At 45.6% G+C, this 20,822-nt stretch overlaps 1 protein-coding gene across 18 annotated transcripts in view; it reads right to left on the minus strand.

Annotated features, from left to right (window-relative positions):
- The window catches only part of AFDN (afadin, adherens junction formation factor), a 2,152,715-nt gene that overhangs the window by 315,156 nt on the left and 1,816,737 nt on the right, over window positions 1–20,822 (minus strand). For all 18 annotated transcript variants that reach the window (XM_086927064.1, XM_086927054.1, XM_086927053.1 and 15 more), the window contains one exon: window positions 10,824–11,885. In XM_086927064.1, coding sequence (XP_086783190.1) covers window positions 10,824–11,885 — 1,062 coding nt within the window. The remainder of the gene's footprint in view (window positions 1–10,823; window positions 11,886–20,822) is intronic.

Genomic DNA, 20,822 nt, shown 5'->3' on the forward strand with positions numbered 1-20,822 from the left:
TTTTCCCCCTTTTCTCCAGGACCGAATTGAACTATAAGAGGAGGCTCCTTTTTCTAGAAGAGCTCCTTGGTGTTTGCCAGATCTGGACAGCTGTGTACCACCCACAGATAGACGGACTAGTAGAACAATATAACAGAACCATAAAAACGATTTTAAGGAAAATCATCAGCGGAACTGGGAAAGACTGATCGCAAACTTCCCCTAGTTTTATTTGCAATCAGGACCCATGAGCAAAAATCAACTGGGCTTAGCTCATTGAATTATTATTCGGTAGAAGACTTTGTACTCTCTTGGAAATGGCAGCTGAACAGTAAACTGCGAAAGAAGACGAGGAGAGACCGTTAGGGTATACCATTTCGTTAAAAAAAGACGCTGTCCACTCTATGGAAAGAGGTACACCAAAATATGGAGAGAGCACAACAAAAGCAGAAATTATATTACGATTAGGGTTCTAAATTGAGAGAGTTGACAGTAGGGGATAGGGTACTGATACTTCGACCCTACATGGCAAGGACCTTATGCAGTTACAAAGAAGGTAACACCTGTTACCTACAGAGTAGCTGTTCCTCAAATAGGACCTAGTGACAGGTGTATCATATCAACTTATTAAAAAAATTTGAAGATCCCACCCATCAGAGTAAGAACCCACTCATACCAGTTAACCACATTACTCTCACACAACCGATAGATACCTTTACAATCCTTTAACGGGCTGACGGTAGTAAGACCCCACATCGGAGAAAATCTCACTCAGACCCAAAAACAGCAGTTTACGACCTACTAGATAGCTTCCCGGGACTGAGTTCTAGCAAACCAGGATGAATCTCCTGAGTCACACATGACATTAAGACAGAAGTGGGAAAAGTGATAAAATTGAGACCATATTAAATTCCTGCAGTGAGGTGACAGGCCGTAGAGCAGGAAGTGGAGTCCATGTTACAGGCCAACGTTATTGAACCCTCCCATAGTAACGGATGTTCCACTGTAGTAGTGGTTCCCAAACCCAATGTGAGTTTTCTATTTTGTATTGACGTTTGTCAACTAAACCCCCACTCGAAATTTTATAGTTCTGCTATGGCTAGAGTGGACGAGCATATAGAAAGACTAGGAGGAGCATGGGTAATGTGTACTGTTGCCCCATAAAGGGTACTGGTAGATACCCCTCAGCCCAGCTGCTAGGGCCAAAACTGCACTTTCCACACCCTAAGGCTTGTACCATTTTAAAGTGATGCCCTTTGGCCTTCATGGTGCCCCAGACACTTTTCAGAGGTTAAAACAAGTTACTTACCTGTACCCTGTGGTTCTCCAGTATTGATCTCGTTTATAGATTCACATGCTTGAATCTTCCCCATCGTCATGGTGGGAGTCCCAGGAAGATTCAAGCATGTGATTATATAAATGATACAATACTGGAGAAAGAGGAAAGACAAGTGCAGACAGAACCAAACCAAGGTGCAGAAAGAGGCAAGAGAAGTGCAGAAAGAGGCAAGAGAGGTGCAGAAACAGACAGAAGTGCAGAAAGAGGGAACAGGGGTGAGGAAGAGGCAAGAGGGGTATAGAAAGAGGCAAGAGTGGTGCAGAAAGAAGCAAGTGAGGTGCAGAAAGAGGCAGCAGTGGCGCAGAAAGTGACAATACAGGTGCAGAAACAAGCAAGAGAAGTGCAGAAAGAGGCAAGAGAATTGCCCAAGAAGCAACAGAGGTGTAGCAAGAAGAAAGAGAAGTGATGAAAAACAAGAGAGTTACAGAAAGAAACAGGAGAGTTACAGAAAAAATAAAGAGAAGTGCAGAAAATGGCAAGTGAGGTGTAGAAAGAGGCAAGTGAGATACAGAAAGAGGCAAGAGAAGAGCAGAAAGAGGCAAGAGGTACAGAAAGAGGCAAGAGAGGTACAGAAAGGCAAGTGAGGTGCAGAAAGGGTCAAGCTAAGTACAGAAAGAAGCAACAGAGGTGCAAAAGGAGGCAGGAAAACTACAGAAAGAGGCATGATGGGGCAGAAAGAGGCAAGATGAGGCAGAAAGAAGCAAGAGGGGTGCAGAAAAAAGCAAGAGGGGTGCAGAAAAAAGCAAGAGATGCGGACAAAAGCAAGAAAAGGTCAGAAAGAACCAACGGAGGTGCAGAAAGAGGCAAGAGAGTTACAGAAACAGGCAAAACAGGTGCAGAAAGAGATAACAGGGGTGCAGATAGAGGCAAGAGAGGTGCAGAAAGAGGCCACAGAAGTGCAGAAAGGAGCAATAGAGTTGCAGAAAGAGGCAAGAGAACTGGGGAAACTGAGGTGCAGAAGAGGCACGAGAGGTGCACAAAGAGAGAAGAAGGGAGCAGAAAGAAGCAAGAGAGGTGGGAAAGAAACAAGGAAAGTGCAGAAAGAAGCAAGTGGGGTGCAGAAAGAGGCAAGAGAAGTACAGAAAGAGGTTAGAGAGGTGCAGAAGAAAGAAGCAAGTGAGATGCAGAAAGAAGGGAGGTGCACAAAGAAGCAAAATAAATTAACAAGAGAAAGAAGCAAGAGTGGTTTGTGCACCATTAGTACTAATTTAACACCTACATTTAGCAATAAGTAACAGGTGACCATTCCAGGTCTGCAAAGAGCCTCCCACCACGCTTTAACACTTGTCGCTGCATTTTTGGTAACATTTGAGCCGTTGTTTTTTTTGTTTAAATCTGAAGATTAGGCAGCCGAAAATCGGTGCAGCCGAACAGTGGCATATTTCCAGTGGCTCCGGCTCATACCTCCGATTAGGTCCAGAAGTGCTCCTCAGTGGGTCCTTTTTTTCTCATTGATTATATAGTTTAGCTTCTATGGAAACGAGGAAGACTAAACCGGAGGTTACCACAACACAGGCTACCATACCACATAATTACTTTTTATACAACATAATCCCACTCTACATCATTCCTATACACCAAATACCACATACTTTCTATCCACATAATTTCACTATACACAAAGTACATCAACCCCCACTCCCAAAAAATTTGTAAAAAACATTTACAACACCAAACCTAACTTTCCCAAATGATAGACCTATTACATTGTAAACGCTTCTTTAACTAGTAGTTGCGTTTAAAGATTGGTGGAGAAAGTGGTCTGGGCCTCTGACCAGCACTCAGGAATTCTGCTGCATAGCACTTACAGGTGGTACCAGGAGGGCTTCTTTGCCCCCTAAAGTCCCTCAGCAGTAAAGTGGACTTCATCCCCCAACCAGTAGTGTGCAAGGAGGCGCATTTGCAGAGTGGTGGAGAAAGGGGGCGTGACCTCCAAAGACCTCTTAGCAATCCCACTGTGTTTGACTTACTGGAGGTAGCAGGAGGGGAAGTTGGCCCCCAAGGACATCCTTGGGGGCCAACTACCCCTCCTATTACCTCCAGTAAGTCCTACAGAGGAGGATTGCGAAGTCCTCATATTTCGCTGCTGGGGGTCCTTAGGGGCCAAGAAGCCTACTTGTTACCTCCAGTAAGCCTCAAAAGTGGGATTACTGAGAGGTGGACACAGGCCAAGCCACCTTTCTCCACCACTCTGCAAACATGCCTTCTGGCACGCTCTTGGTTGGGAGATGAAGTCCCCTTGCATCATGAGGGTCCCTGGGGGCCAACTAGCCCTCCTGTTATCTCTAGGGAGCCCCACACAACTGGATTGCGGAGACTGGTCAGAGGCCATGCCCCGTTTTTACACCACTCTGCAAACGCGCATCCTGGCGCACTGCTGCTTGGGGGATGAAGTACACTTTAGCCCTGAGGTTCTGTGGACACAAGACGACCTCCTCGTCCCACCAGCATGGTCTCAAGAGGCACGTTTCAAGAGTGGTCTAAAAAGAGGTGTGGCCTCTGACCACCTCCCAGCAATTCCACTGTGTGGGGCTTACTGCCGGTATCTGGTGGGTCAGTTGGCACCTAAGGACCCTTAGGATTCAAGGGGACTTAATCCCCCAAACCAAAACGCGCCAGGAGGCGCGTATGCAAAGTGGTGCAGGGAGGAGGTGGGGACTCCGGCGACATGCCGGCTTCTCTTTTCAGTATTCTTTTAGGAAGGGGGACAGTGCGGCGCCCTTCCCGAAGACAATTTCGGCCCCAGGGACCCCATCCCCTAGGGCATGGCCATTTCTATTTTTTTATACCTAAATGTAAAGGATGGGGGCTGAACAGCCCCCCTCTTGAGGCCATTTTCGGCCCTGGGAACCCCATCTCCCAGGGTCTGGCTTCACGTTGGGGACTGCAGGGGGAGCACCAATGCCCCCCAGTCCCAGCCGGCATTGCTTTTGGGCAAAGGGAGCTGCTATCATGGCCCCAGGGGCTTGGGTGCCTGCGATGCTCCTCCGCCCAAACTTATTTATTGCCCCGGAAGCTCCCCCATGCATTGCTAAGAAAAATTCCTGGAGAGGTGGGGGACCCCGGTGCTGAGGGGGATGCGTGGCCCCGCACATTATTTACGAATCCCCAGGGAGTTGGTGGTTTCCGGGTTGCGGACGCCCCATGGACTCCTGCTACATAATTATGTATTGCCCACAGGACCTGGCCCATCCGGGAGCTATAAACAAACAAAGCGCAGGAGTCCGTGCTTCGTTTTGATTTTATTTTTCTGCCGGATTCGCAGACCCTACGCGAATCCCGCCAATTCATTTTTAGAAAAATGCTTCTTTTGGCCCTCGGGTTTCCTGTGGGACCCCCTGAGCAGGCCTAGTGGGTCAGGATGTTCCTACCCTGCCCCCTTTTCTTATTTTTTATCGTTTTTTTTCACCTTTTTTCTTGTGACTCAGTGCAACCTAGTCACAAGATGGCTGCCAACACTTCCTAGTTTGAAGTGTTGGCAGCCAATTAGAGACAAGCTCGTACTTGGGAGAGTTCGCGGATCCACCGGCAAATCAAAAAACGCTTTCACCTATTAAAACTAGGTCCTAACTAGATCTACCTACTGGCGCCTGCCAGTAGGTAATATATATATATATAGAACCCGGATCCCCGCATGCTTTCAGAATGGGCCGAATGTAACCTAGAGTCCTCTCAGCGTCTAGTGGAAATTCTAGTGAAGTACGCCGAGAGTGACCGGGTCAAATTGCAGAGTCAAATAGAGGCACTAAATGAGGAAATTGACGAACTACAGAGCAACCCTTTGATTCCCAAGTATCGTGAGGATATGACAGGGCGGCTACAGCGTGAGGAAGAAATCATTAAGAAAAGAAAGACCTACAAATTCTAATGTGAACGGTTGGATTACGGACATGGCAAATATTTAAATTTGCTAAGAAAATAGGACAGTGTCAAAGCAAAAACTAAAATGACGTCGGAAACACTCCCTGCAGAGCAACCGGTACGCGGAGAACCCCGAGAGGCTTCATCTCTATCGGACCTGAGCTCAAACAAGGACAGTGAGTCAGATAACAATCAACAGAGGGCGCAGTGTTTGGGGTTTCGGAAACTCACCCTGGCGCAGGAATTGGACTGCATGCACCAGGATCGAAGGCAAACTCTTCGCTCTGGTGTCAGCGATGCCAACACAAGCAAAGCGCAAACAGGAAACGCAGCGCAAGGCGGAGATGTCATGAACAGCGACAATGTGAATACAAAGCCAACATACAGAAAGCTGCGCAAACAATGGAAGCGCAAGTAAGTGATAATACATTGTTGAATGGCTCACAGACTGTTGTCAACCTTACGAACTTAACACTTTCTAAAAAGGAGACCAATATTTTGGCATTAGGTCTCTCATACAGCGCTAGGAGCAATTTTGACTATGCTGGGACCCGTGTTGACATCTATAAATATGTCAGCAAACTTAAACTTCGGAAATATCACACATTGCGTAGGTCTGAACCAACGGTACCGCCTGTTCTACTGAGTCTAAGTCCCCCGCTTCTTACTGCGGGTGATGCGGAGTTGTTTAAAGATCTATTACAAATGCAGTCTGAAAATACGCAGGTGCGCTCCAACTTGGATCAAGGAAATAGGGTGGTGACAGCACCTACAACATTCAAACCCAAATCCACGTTCTGTCCATTAATGTTGAAAGACAACATCAACATGTTACATGATAAGGTTGCACAAGATCTTAGGCAGTTACACCTGAAGGGGATTAAGGACAACAAAAGACGCCAATAGCAGGATTTCGCATACCATCAGTTGGTTAAAAAATTACAAAAGAACATTAATGTGGTCATCCATCAGCCTGACAAAGTCAGGAATGTTGTACCTTGGCCAAGAGAAATGTATATGGAGGAGGCCCCATGCCAATTAAATGACAGGAACTGCTATGAAATATCTACAATGGCGGAGGCCAAACAGGCTTGGAATCTGCTATATACAAACTTGATGGCATGAAGAAGTATGGGCCTTATTTCCATGGATGAATATAAATTCTTGAAAAACGAACATCCTGTGATGCCTATTGTTTATTTCATCCCTAAAATTCATAAAGATACTATGAAGCCACCTTGGCGGCCCATCATCTCGGCCTGCACCTCCATTAATGAGAATATCAGCAAATATGTAGACTTTTTCCTCCAGGAGCATGTCAAAAGACTCTCCTCATTCATTTTGAATTACTGGTGATCTATTACAGAAATTTCAGGGAGTACAATGGCAAACTGATTATCATCTAATTTAATTAGATGTATCCTCCCTTTACACCAGTATCCACCACAGGGATGGACTGAGAGCAATTGAATACTATCTCAATATGAGACCTATCAACCTTCATGAACACAACAGAATGTTATTGTCCATGATCAGAACATGTTTGGAAAACAACTTTTTCTTATTCTCCAACCAAGTGTTCCAGCAGGCTAGGGTGTGGCTATTGGGGCCTGTTTCTCCCCCAGCTACACCTGTCTGCACATGGGGTATTGGGAGGAGCAGGTCCTTATACCCACGTTCTCAGACATTATGTCCAACAACGTTGTGAAATGGTTCAGGTTTATAGATGACCTTATGATTATTTAGAAAGGAATTAAGAATGATGCCTTGCAGTTTATTGAAAATTTTAACAAAAATGATTTGAATCTGGAGTTTACAAGTGAGATTAGTAACAGTGCAATATGTTTCCTTGATGTTGAAATCTTTATTCAGGATAATGAACTAAGAACCAAAATGTACCGTAAACCAAGAGCTGGCAATGCCATATTGCATGCCTCCAGCCACAATACAGAAGCATACCATATGGAGAAATGCTTCGTATTAGAAGTATCTGTAGCACTGATCAGAACTGTGCTGAAGCCCAAAATGAATGTAGGGATAGATTACTGAGAAGAGGCTATCTGCCAGAACTAGTGGACAAGGCAATAGGTAAAGCCAATGAACCTGGCAGGTCAATAGTACTGGCAGGTAAATTGAAAAAGAAGAAAACTGAGCAGAATGAAACCAGGCTAATCTTAACCTATAATAGTCAACATCAAAGCATTCGCAAAATTGTGAATAGCAATTGGGCTTTGATTGCCAGTGATCCTGCGTTGGGACAACATATGCCCCATTCTCCCAGCATCACATACAGGAAGGCCAAATCACTGAGCAATTATTTAGTTTCCAGTAGCCCAGAGGTTAAGACTGACAGTTAATGGCTTAACTGCAGCAAGGGGTTTCTTAAATGCTCTGCCTGTAAAGCCTGCCGGTTTGGGTTAAGCAAAACAGAGTTTATGACTCCCCTAAGTAACAAATCCACTACTATACAGAGCAAGTTGACCTGCAAAACAGAGTACACGGTATATGTGCTGGAGTGTCCTTGTGGCCTGCGCCATGTGGGCAGCACTAAGCTCCAGGTCCACGAGACGATACTCCAGCACATCAAGGCCATTATCATGGGCGATACCGCGTACCCTGTGGCAAGGCATTTTGAGGAAGTGCATGACAAGAATGCTGCAGGTCTGAAATATTTTGTGATTGACACAATCCCACCACAAAGAAGGGGTGGGGACCGTGAGTCACAGCTACGCAAACTTGAGACAAGGCACATAATACTTATGGACTGTAAGGTACCGAATGGACTGAACACAAGTGAAGATTTTTTCACTTATCTTCACTAGGTCATTATGACCAAAAAATACATACTAGCTGCCTTCTATCTCCCTGTAACTGGTTTTACCCATTTTTACGTAATGCTATTTTAAATTGCTATTTTTGCACATGGTTTGCACTTTATTTAATTGACTTTTTACGTAATCCCATATGCGATTTGCACAAGATCAACTGGAATTAAGTGGTTAGATATCTATATGCCCACTTCAACATGGATACATCAGTGGAAGTCTGGTAGATCAACATAGATAATTAAATGCTGCTCTCCTATGAGATAAGAGGTTTTTATAATTCTTTATTAATGAATAAGAAATCCTTTTAAAAGCTGCTATTTAACTATGTTTTAGCAAACTAGAATTTAATCGCCATTGTCATGAGCCATTTTTTAACAGCACGATATTGTGAATTTATTTAACCACATTTATTTATATATTTATTTATTTAAATAATGATGTGGTTTTTATAATATTTATTAAACATGCTGTTTAACTTATGTGATAATTAAGCGTAAGTTGATAAATGGTTGCTCAGCAACAATCTATTTTACAGGTATTTGAACTACTCATGACTCGAACTATCAAAAACATCTGTATAGCATGTTTTCCATGTTCATCATTGATTGCTGGGTAGTACGTCACTTTCTTGCACTTTAAATACCTTCCAACTTCCTCACTCATGTCATGTGATCAAGGCCCCACGTGGGCTGAAACGCGTCATGGCGGTGGTCTGGCATTCAATAAAATATATGCACCATCTATTGGGTTTGCCTCGTCTATATTGCAGAGCGTGATCGTATCTGAAGGACGTCTTAATCTATATATACACACACACACACACATACACACATATATACATACACATCAGTTGACATTTTACAATTGAATTTGCAGATAACTGTGAGCTATTAGTGAAGCTCTCTTGTCTGTCTGCCACTAAGAATATATCTTTTACCGGCATCTACTGTACTGGAACTAGATCTAGATGATAGACACAAATTCTAAAATAAGTTCTGCTAAGAATGATTTCAAAGGTAGGAGTGCCAGGAGGGACATGACCCGCAGGTGGGGAGGGGAGGGGGATGGTGAGAGGGTCATGGTGGGGGAGTGAGGTGGTGGTGGGGCTCTTAATTTAAAATACTTCAGTCCCGTGTTGCGTCCCCTTCTCTCTCTGCTCCGAGTCCCAGGAAGCAGGCAGCCTCCCTTGAGCTAATCACAACGCTGCAATGGCAGCGTTGTGATTGGCTGGGATGCCGACCACACAGGCGTCTATGGGGAGGCAGTTTTGTCCATGCAGGCTGCATGCAGCTTACATGGAGAAAACAAGAGAGTGCATATGACTGGTCTGGTTGGCCCTGGGGTCGACCAAACAGTCAGCGCTCTCAATAGTAGGCAAGCCACTATTCCCCTGCCCTATAGCAGGACCCACCACCCCCAACCAAACTGTTCTTTCTCGTAGTTCGAGAGACAGAAACATAAAATGGTATTCATAATACCTTTTTATGTTTCTGCTTCTCGCACTGCGAAAAAGCAGTGGGGAGACGCTCTTCCGGCCACATGGAGGAGTCGCCCTGCTCCTACCTTCAGTATGATACAGTTTAAATCCTGTGGCATCTGATGAAAGGAATGAAATCCTCCTAATTTCCCGGCACTTCAGTGGTTGTCAATTGTTTAGAAAATCACATTTAAGCCTTTGTGCAAAGTTCATAAAGTACTGCAGAATAAAGGTCTATCCTTTCCCTCGATCTGGTTCAAACATTAAGAACTTTCTAGAGATCTTTATTCCTCTACTGTGAAGATTTATCATGCCCCAAAATCTAAGAAGCATGGGTGACTTTTGCCCTCGTACTGTGTGACAGCAAGCAATGTAACCCCCTTCTACTACACTTAAAATAAATCGTATAAGAGTATGCCTTTCAGAGAGCCTTAGAAACCTTCCTTTTCCCGAAAATCGATATGTCTTGTCAGAGTCAGTAGTCATCCCAAACTTACCAGTACCAAGATGCCACAACTAGTGCAAAACATGGGCATTACAGAAGACTAAATACAGAGCATAATATAACAAAAAGATTACAACAGCGGAACACTTTTCATAGTGACTAATTTTACATCATGGCAGAGAAACATCACTATATTAAAAATCTGCTAATCCAGATTATATGGAATTTACATTTGAAAATGGCTTTTTTGATTAACTATGAGAGAGTAGGTGAGCATAACAAGGTTAGACTTAGGCCCTAAACTAGGCAGTTTTGAGATTTGAATCGGTCTTATCTGTATTTTATAAAGTGAATTGACAACAGTAATATGTAAATTAAGCCAAACGTCAAGATTCTTGGTTTGCACTGTGCTTTTGTTTGCAGAGGGTCCAGAATTGAATTGAAATGTTTGCGTGGAGCTGAGTTTAAGATACCACTGCAGCAATGACATTAAAGGGGGCAAAGAATAGCACTGGAAGATGGTACAGGAAGTGAATCTGTATCGACTTTAAGTCAGGCAGTACTCTATTGGTCTCTATAACTGGAGAAGGAACATTTAGCAAGATAATGCCCAAAAAGCTGCAAACATAGGCAATGTAGGTACCATGACCCTGGCTGGATAGGCTTTGATTCTTGATGAGAGCAATAAATTGGTTTTGTTGAACTGAAAAAGGACATCTGAAGAAAGACAAAAATACGAACTCCAGTAGTGAAAGAAAAATGCAGTCCGCCAATACACACTAAGCTCGAAGAGACCATACATTCAATAATTGGTGACATTTCATAATAAAAACACAGAGGCTCATCTTGAAAAGAATGAATAAAGTACAAAAAGCATGCAATATTTAAAATTACCCTAACTCGTCTTTCAGATTCCAACCGCTGCATTATCAGCATGGTGTCCACGTCGTCATCCTCTTCATCATCATCATCGTCATCCTCGTCCTTCTGCTTGGATTCCTGAAGTCGCTTCTGAAACTGCCACTCCAGCATGAGCTTGCGTAGACGGTCATTCTCCTCTGCTGTGCGATCAAGCTTGCTCTGGAGGTCATGGATTTCTTTGCTTAGCATGTCGACAATGTGCATTTGCTGCTGCTTCTCCAGCTTCTCCCTGGCATCGCGCTTCCAGGGATCTGGTGATAGGCTGTCACTGGAGGACAGCTCTTCCTTGCTGATGGTGATGTACTGAAGGTCCCTTCGCTCAATGGTGCGGGGCTGCTGTTGAGGTTGAAGCTCACGAATTACAGTTTCCAGGGGTCTCTGTAAAATGGCAGGCTTTTCTGATTTAAATACCTGCTGAGCTACAGATGTGGTGGGTGAAGGCTGAGTGGGTAGCATAAGTGGATGAACGGGCATTTGGGGCTGAGGACGCATCTGACCTAGTTTCCTCTCCTGCTCACGCCTCTTCCTTTCCCGCTCTTCTTCCAGGCGTGCCTTTTCTTTTTCGTACCACCGTTGATGTTCCTCTCGCTTCCTCCGCTCTGTAGCAGCAGCTTGGGAATTAGTCTGCGAGCTCAGCATGCTTGCAGGTGGTGGAGGTGGGAGAGGCATATCAACCGAGGCTCCTTCATATTCAGATGGATAGTGCACTTGTGGGGGCGGGGGCGGGGGAGGGAGGTCTGTCCTGATAGGCTGGGAAACTGCCACCGGTGCAGATTCGGCAGGGAGAGGAGTTTTCCAACGCCCTGGACCAGTTCTGTTTGCAGTGGAGCTAGTGGGGGCAGGCTTAGATGAATGGTTCAGATGCTCCTGACTTGATGTGCTGGACTCCACAGAAGAACTTTGGTTCGTCCATGTATCTGTTTCCTGCTTTCGATCAATGTACTCCACATCCTTGCGCAAGACAGGCTCCAACCGATTTCTTTCTGGCTGGAAAATATGATCATCTTGTAGTTCTTCTTGACAGTATGTATCATGCTAAATAAAAAATATATCGCAGTTAAAATAGGTTCATAATTAATATAAGCAGTATTAAAAGTATAATTTTGCATTAAATGTAAAAAAAATAGGAATATGCCTTTTTTCTGCACAGCTGTTTTGATAAGTTAATAAGACACATACTCCTTAGTGAAATAAATCATCTCTTTGGAATGCTTGTATATGCAATATTCGTATTATTCTAGTTAACACCTTGGCTGCTAGGGGGTTTTCCCGTTCTGTGCTGAGCATACATGATCCCCATTGTTCATGACAAGGTCAACTCGTCATAAGCACAGGGCAGGTAAAACCCATGACGAGTTGACCTTGTCATGAGCACTGAAGGGGTTAAGGGAAGATTTACTCTAATGGCAAGTACACTGCAGCACTCACGAAAAGAACAAAGCTGAAGTATGTGACAAACTGACCATCAAGATTTCCTAAGTAGGATTCTGTTAATATAGATGCAGTAATACGAACTGCTATGTTTTCAATTTCTTGGGTCTAACAACAAACCTCCTGGAAATTCCCATTAAACACACTCTTGAAATATATTTCACTAATGTATTATTGCAAGGAAAATGTGTAGCATTGCAAGGAAAATGTGTAGCAATGAGCTAAAAATCACACTAAACCTAAAAATAAGTAAAGGACCTCTCTTCTCTTTCTCTAATGGTGGCTTTTGCAGGTATTCACCGAAAGAACAATGTGAGCCTGTAGTGGTGTGCCTATATTAAAATGGTCCTTATTTTGATCATACATTGGTGTTGCAGCAGCACAGAACCCAACAGCTGATCAATCTATATATATATTTATTTCGATCAAATGTATGATCATTTACATCATAAAATAAAAACACATCATATGAGTAAAACAATTAAGATTACAGTACAATACATCAATTTAAAATAGAATTGATTTAAAACATCCCGTAACATAGATAGCAGCATTATAGTTTTTTTTTAAAACAGTGAATATTTTGTCATATTAAAAACAATTCATAGGACAATTCAATAAAGATCGTTTGTTAAGGTTATAAGTTGATCACGGATGCATTTTTGGTTAGTTTGGATCTTTTCCACCAAGCATACAATAAGTATCTTGAAATTGCAAAAAACAACCAACTAGTAGTATCAGACACAAAAATTCTTAGTGCATAATTTGGGTGTGTAAAGCTTAGGGAGCGGCATACAGGCAAAGTCATTTTTTCCGATGAGCAACATAAGACGGGCAAAGAAATAGAAAATGTATAAGGGTCTCCGGGGAAGTTTGACAGGTGGGACATACTAACAATATGGATGCATTTTCAAAAGCTGTTTTTAAATTCATGAACACAACATACAGATGACCTCTGCCCACAGTCGCTTTCTTCCATATGAGCATAAGAAATCTGAAGACTTGATCAATTGTGCTGGTGGATGCCCTAAAGCCTGCCTGTAGATCCGACCGGACATTGTTGTCCTCAATCCAATTTTGGATCCTATTCAGGAAGATTTTACAGAAAAGCTTTTGGGAGACATCAATAAGGCTTCTTGGCCTGTAATTTTCAGGAGAACATTTGTCCCCTTTTTTGTAAATGGGGATGATTTTGGCGCCTCGCCAGGACGCCGGTATCTCTCCTCCACTCAAAAGGGTATTTAAAACCACCTGTAGTAGAGGTCCCCATATTACCGGCTCAGCCCTATACAATTCTCCCGGAATCTTGTCCAGTCCTGGGGCTTTCCCTTGCTGTAGTGACTTTATTGCTGTTATCGTTTTCTGTAGAGTAATGGCAGTCCCCTCCATTGATGACAGGTTTAACGATCTATGTTGTAGACCCAGATCAGAGGCCTCGCCATGTCCTGCATATAAGTGTTCGAAGTACTCTTCCCACACATGGAAGACAGAAGATACCAGAACAGTTGGCTACTCTTTTGTCTTGATGCCTCCACAAACATTCTCCAATTTTCAGATTCCCAGTCTCTTTTGGCCTTGTTTTGGGCAACTTTATAGAGCTTCCCACAATCACTAATGTCTGAATGGAGTCTTAACTTCACTGCTGTGAAAAGATCATCCCTTGCAGTTTTACAAGCCTTGTTGAACCATGGGGCGGTTCTGCGAGCTGGTTGGGCTTTACTACACTGTCTATAAAAGAAGGGTCTTAGTGTGGTATTTAGTTGTAAGAATATGGCCAGAATGTCATCTTTACTATTATCACTGTTACTCAAGCTAGGGAAGACCTGCTCTACTTCTAAGCATATTTTTGGCAGAGCGGTTTGATCAGCGAGTATCATTGGCCATTTGACCCTTTTATCATTATTACTGGTAATAACTGGGGTGCTCTGGTACTGTGGCTGGCCTTGTAGTAGTGATAAGCCAGACAGTGTAAGTGCCAAAGCTTAATGGTCACTGTCTTCCCTGTTTAAAATGACCATGTCATTGACATTTGCCCATAATTGGAGATCAACAAGTATATATTCGATTCAGCTTTTTCTGTCACCCCTCTTAAAGGTGTGACGTGCTTCTTTATCAGACCGTGTCCTGCCATTACAGGCACGGACCCCATAGCCAATAGTAAATGAAAGAATCTGTTCTCCAACCCTAGTACGCTTTTTGACTGGAGATATCTGGAGCTTAGGAATCCCTTTAGTTTCATCATCTTCTGCTAGTAAGTCCTGTATATAGTCAACAGGTTCGTATGTTGTATTAAAATCACCTGTAACTATCAGTCGGTGGTTCCCCTGGAGGGTGTCAAGATAATTAGTGAGTGTAGTTATAGTCGTGGAAAGCTTATGGGCACTACCAAATTGGTTATATATATTAAATAACCTAATTTGAGTGTTCCCTTTCAGCGAGCACAGTTCAAGCCCAAGTATTTCGTCTGAACAGATTTTTAACATCTTAATTTAACATGCCAATGTGTTTTTCACCCATATCAGAAGGCCGCCAGCAGGGCGACCAACTGTTGACTGCTTAGCTTGGATACTACATGTGGTAAGCCCCACCCTGTGCATTAGCACTACAGCCCAAGTCTCCTGCAGTAGGCATATATGGAAGTTGTCTACTAGATTGCACCAGTCAGGGTCAATTAACTTTGATTTTACACCTGCCACATTCCATGATAGGATTTTCATATCTTGGGGATTAAAAGAGTGCCTGTACTTGAATCCTAATAATGTGTTCAAGGGAATCAGTTTGTTGCTGATGAGGCCTATTCTTTCTGATTGGGTTCCCTGGAGGAGCAGCATTATTACTAGAATAGTCTGGGGTTGCCTCTAACTGCGTGACATGTGGCTCCTCAGAAGTTATTGGGGATGTAATCAATGCTACTAATGGTCAATCTTGGGGATCTAGATCAGACAATGCTTAATATCTATTGCTAAGTTCCAAAAAGGGGGCCTCCCTATGTGTGGCAGTCATCTGTATGGTGGGCCTGCTAGCTAGGATACCCACTCCTCTGTAATCAAGATGTCTGTAAAAGAAAGAGGTAGAATTTTAATTCCCAGGCCCAGCCTCTGGCTTGCTGATTGTGTCCCCCTACCATCCAGATGTGCTGCCATAGATGGGGATCGAATATGCTACTTACCAGTATGCATCTGTTCTTGGCATGTAGGGCTGCTGACATTCATATCTGTGCATAGATCGCCGCCTAGTGTTGGGTCCGGATGATTGCACATTGTTGTCCTGGAAGAGTCTTCGAAGTATCACGAGATAGGTGGCTCCTCTCCTGGACTACAGTGCGCATGGGCATCGACTCCATCCTCAGATTGTTTTTAGCCATTGTGACCAAGATGGAGTGAAACTAAGTGAAAGATGACCATGCTAGAAGTATGTGAGAATTCTGCAGCTGCTACAGGCGCCGGGGAGGAGGGCGGGTGATATGAATGTCAGCAGCCCTACATGCCAAGAACAGATGCATACTGGTAAGTAGCATATTCGGTTCGAGGCATGTGGGCTGCTGAATTCATATCTGTGCATAGAATACAAAGCAGTCCCTCCATTAGCGGCGGCCGCCCGTGCCAGCTGCAGCAGTCTGGAAAAGTGTTTTTAGAACTGCCTGCCCTACAGCTGCCTGCTGTTTGGAGTGCACATCAACACAATAATGCTTTGTAAATGTGTGTGTGGTAGACCATGTGACTGCTCTACATATGTCTTCCAAAGGGATATTTCCAAGGAAAGCCATAGAGGCCCCCAACTTTCTGGTGGAGTGGGCCCGCGGTGGAATGGTGAGAGTACGTTTGGCTTTCAGATAGCATATCTGAATACATTTAACTATCCACCTAGCTATACCAGCTTTGGAAATGGGGTTACCTTTGTGTTGTGGCGCAAAGGCAACAAAGAGTTGTTTAGTTTTCCTAAAATCCTTGGTCCTATCAATGTAATACATCAAGGCCCTTTTGACGTCAAGGGTGTGGAGCATTCTCTCCGCCAATGACTCAGGATTTTGGAAGAACACAGGTAATTCAATAGTTTGGTTAATATGGAATTGAGATACTACTTTAGGAAGAAATTTAGGGTTAGTGCGGAGCACCACCCTGTTGGAATGAATTTGAATAAATGGCTCTTGTATGGTTAGTGCCTGGAGCTCACTAACTTGTCGCAGCGATGTAATCGCAATAAGGAAAGCCACTTTCCATGTCAAGAACTGAATCTCGCAGGAATGCAGCGGTTCAAAGGGGGGACCCATCAGCCTGGTGAGGACCACATTGAGGTTCCACTCCGGAGCTGGTGGAGTCTGTGGAGGAATAACACGCTTGAGCCCTTCTAGGAAGGCTTTAATAGCAGGCACCCTGAAAAGTGAGAGGTGCTGCCTGCTTTGGAGATAAGCAGCCATCGCAGATAGATGTATGCGAATGGAAGTATAGGCCAAATTACATTTGTACAGATGGAAAAGATAACAAATGATGTTCTGAATAGATGCATCTAGCGGGTTAATGTTGTGGTCTGCACAGTAAATGACAAACCGCTTCCACTTCGCCGCGTAGCATGCTCTATTGGTGGGCTTCCTTGCCTCCCGGATGATGTCCATGCAGTCTGGAGGCAAGTTTAGGTAGCCAAACTCTAAGACCTCAGGAGCCAGATCGCCAGGTTGAGCTGTTGCGGATCTGGATGCTGAATGTCGCCATGGCTCTGCGTCAGAAGGCTGGGTGTGAGGCGTAACCTCTGATGCGGTACCACGAACAGTTCCAGAAACGTGGTATACCATGGTTGGCGAGCCCACGTTGGAGCAACCAGGATGAGAGTCATCGAGTGCTGCCTGAGTTTGCGTGCCACCAGCGGTATCAGAGGTGCTGGGGGAAAAGCGTACGCAAATCTGCCTGACCAGTTCATCCATATCGCATTGCCCTGCGACTGCGGGTGTGGAAACCTGGCGGCGAAGCTTTGGCATTTTGCGTTCTCCCTTGTGGCGAACAGGTCTATCTCTGGATGACCCCACTTTTGGAAGTACGGTGGAGTACTGATGGATGCAACTCCCACTCGTGCATTTGGTGGCTGTACCTGCTGAGCAGGTCCGCCATCTGATTGTCCTTGCCCGGGAGGTGTTCTGCCATGAGGAAGATGTTCCTCTGAATGGCCCATTTCCACATGCTCTGAGCCAGATGAGACCGCTGCGGAGAGTGGGTACCTCCCTTTTTCTGAATGTAGTACATGGCTGTCATGTTGTCCGTCCGGATCAACATGACCTTGTTGCACAGATGTACTTTGAAAGCTTTTAGTGCCATGAAGATTGCCATCAGTTCCAGAACATTGATGTGCATCTTCCGTTGCTGTTGGGTCCATAGTCCCTGCACAGTGTAATGGAGTACATGAGCTCCCCATCCCTGGAGAGAAGCATCCGTTGTCAGGATTATCTGTGGCACAGGCTCTTGGAACGGTCGTCCCTTGCAAAGGTTTCGTGGATTCCACCAATGCAGAGAGTTGTATGTCCGACCGCTCACCAACACTAGGTCTTTCAACTGCCCGTGAGCCTGAGTCCACTGACGTGCAAGGCACTCCTGAAGCGGACGCATATGTAGTCTCGCGTGCGGGACTATGGAAATGCAGGAGGCCATCATGCCTATCAACTGCATGAACACTCTTGCTGGAAGCGAGTGTTGGGGTCTGAATCGTTGTATCAGCGATTGAATGCTGCTGACCCTCACTGAATTCGGCTGTGCTGTGGCTGCCAGAGTGTTCATCGTCGCACCCAGATACTGCCGTATGTGGGCGGGCTGGAGGTGGGATTTTGGGTAATTCAGTGAGAATCCCAGGTCGTGAAGGAGGTGAATGGTGTGGGACACGTGAGCGGCACACTGCTGGGCTGACTTCGCCTGGATGAGCCAGTCGTCCAGATAAGGGTAGACATGAATGATCCGTCTCCTTAGGTGCGCCACCACTGTTGCCAGGCACTTTGTGAACACCCTGGGTGCCGTGGTGACTCCGAAAGGCAAAACCTTGAACTGGTAGTGTTGGTTTTGGATGGTGAACCAGAGGTATTTTCTGTGTGACGGGTGCAGTGGAATGTGAAAATACGCATCCTTTAGGTCTAAAGTTGCGAGAAAATCCCCCTGACTGAGCAACGGGAGCACTTGCTGCAGGGTCAGCATATGGAAGTGCTCCGACAGGATGTACTGGTTGAGGGGCCTGAGTTCCAGGATGGGCCTGAGGGACCCGTCCTTTTTTGGTATTAAGAAGTACAGGGAGTAGACCCCTGTGCCTCTTTCCTGCACAGGCACGAGCTCTATTGCTCCTTTTTGCAGCATGACGAGGACCTCCTTCTGCAATAAGTGCAAATGCTCGGCAGACATATGACGGTGTCTTGGGGGTATGTTGGGTGGAGTGGATGGTAACTCCAGACAATAACCGCATTGTATAAGTTTTCTGACCCACCTGTCTGTGGTGATGGTTCTCCAGCCCGGCAGGAACTGCTGAAGTCTCCCCCCGACCGGTGTTGCATGGTCGGGGGCAGTGACAAGGCGTCACTGTTTGTTGGTGGCAGAGGATCTGAAGTTGTTGTTTCCACGACCTCTGCCCTTGGCGCTGTTACCACGATATCCACCTCGACTTTTGTTGGTGTATGTGGACTGAGTGTTGCCTTTGTAGTACTGCGTGGTTTGGGAGAGCTGGCCTCTAGAAACGCCTCTAGTGCTTGAGCGTCGAAAAGACCCACCCCGAAACTGCTGGGACTGTAAGGCACCCATGGATTTAGCAGTTTCAGTGTCCTTCTTAATCTTTTCTAAGGTGGTGTCAACCTCTGGGCCAAACAGGTGATCTGGATTCACTGTTTGATTAAGGATGGTGGTTTGTATCTCTGGCTTAAATCCCGAGATTCTCAGCCAGGCATGTCGTCTCAGCATGACGCTAGTGTTGACAGCCCTGGCTGCGGTGTCAGCCGCGTCCAGAGCGCACTTAATTGAAGCATTAGAGATCAGCTTCCCTTCCTGAATAAGCATCTCAGCTGCCTCCTTGTATTCATCAGGCAGGTGCTGCAACAGGGTCTCCAGTGTGTCATAGTGTGCCCTGTCATACCTCGCCAGAAGCGCTTGTGTATTGAAAATGCGCCAGATGTTGGCCGCTTGTGCTGCCACCCTTTTCCCCGATGCCTCAAAGACCTTAGATTCTTTGTCTGGGGGAGGAGCATCACCCGTAGTCTGAGAATTAGCCCTCTTCCGGGCATTCGAGACGACAAGAGAGTCCAGAGGCAACTGTCCCTTGATGTAGGTAGGATCAGTAGGCGCTGGCTTATACTTTTTTTCAATCCTAGGGTTTATCACCCTCGCCCTGGTAGGCTCTTTAAAGATCTCTCCAGCATGTTTTAAGACACCTTTTAACATAGGTAGAGACTTGACAGTCCTCTCCGAGACTGAGAAGGTATCAAAAAGGAAATCGACGTCAATAGGGTCAGCATGGAGCTGGACGATGTGATTTTTAGCTGCCCGTTCAATGAGGGCATTGAATGCTGCAGAATCTTCTGTAGGAGACGTCTTCACAGAATATAGTTGAGAGTCTTGTCCTGAATGAGGATCACCTGGGTCCGCACCAGCAGCCCAGGGTTCATTGGTATCATCAGGGTCTGTATAGACAGGATAGCTGTACTCATCTCATTAAGTAAGTGGGCGAAACATCATGAGTCTGTGGAGAAAGCGGTTCCACCAAGACAGGAGTGGAAGCAGAGTCCTTCTTTTTCTTCAGAGGAATCTTTTAGGACTCCATTGGTTGTTCCGGGGCAATTTTCCGCTTGTGGAGGGAAAGCCTGCCCGTTTCGGCATCAATAAAGTGTTCTTGTTGCTCGTCTACTGAAGGTCGTCGAGGCTTAGGGGTGGAGACCACCGTCGACGACTTCGGCACCGAGGAAACCTTCTCGGGGACGCTGGCGACCGCCTTAGGAGTGAAAGCCTTCGGCGCCACCTTTGGCGGCATAGTAAAGTGAATGGGCGTCGACGCCTTGTGAGGTTTCTCGACCGGCTTCGGAGGCGGAGGATCTTTTGGTCCGACCGTTGAGGCCTTCTCCCTGATGCGCTGTAGGGAGTCCGTCACCTTCTTGGTGAAAGCGGCGGACGGGCGCGCCGGTTCAACGGGATCCTTCGAGGCCTCGCCAGGAGTGGACTCTCGGGGTGCGCCGCTCTTGGCCCTGTCCTGTTGACGCGGAGTCTCGAGAACCTTCGGGTCACTGAGTCCTTTCTTCGGGTCACCGAGAGCTTTCTTCGGGTCACCGAGTCTTTTGCTGGTGTCGACCGCCTTCGGCACCGATGTACTCGGCTTGACCACCTTGACTTTAGTCTTCGGCGCAGCAGACTTCGTCTCGACGCCCTTGACTTGAGCCTTCGGCTCGACAACACCCTTCTGCTTCTTCGGCGCCAAGGGTTCCGAGGCCTTGGATCCGACCAAAGTGATGCGCACTTTCAGTTTCGAGGAGTGCACCTGCGCTGTTTCTTGTGTCGAGACCGTAGGTTTCACGTTCGGTTTCGATTTTCCAGG

Source organism: Lissotriton vulgaris, chromosome 6 (assembly GCF_964263255.1).
Source record: "Lissotriton vulgaris chromosome 6, aLisVul1.2, whole genome shotgun sequence".
Taxonomy (NCBI): domain Eukaryota; kingdom Metazoa; phylum Chordata; class Amphibia; order Caudata; family Salamandridae; genus Lissotriton; species Lissotriton vulgaris.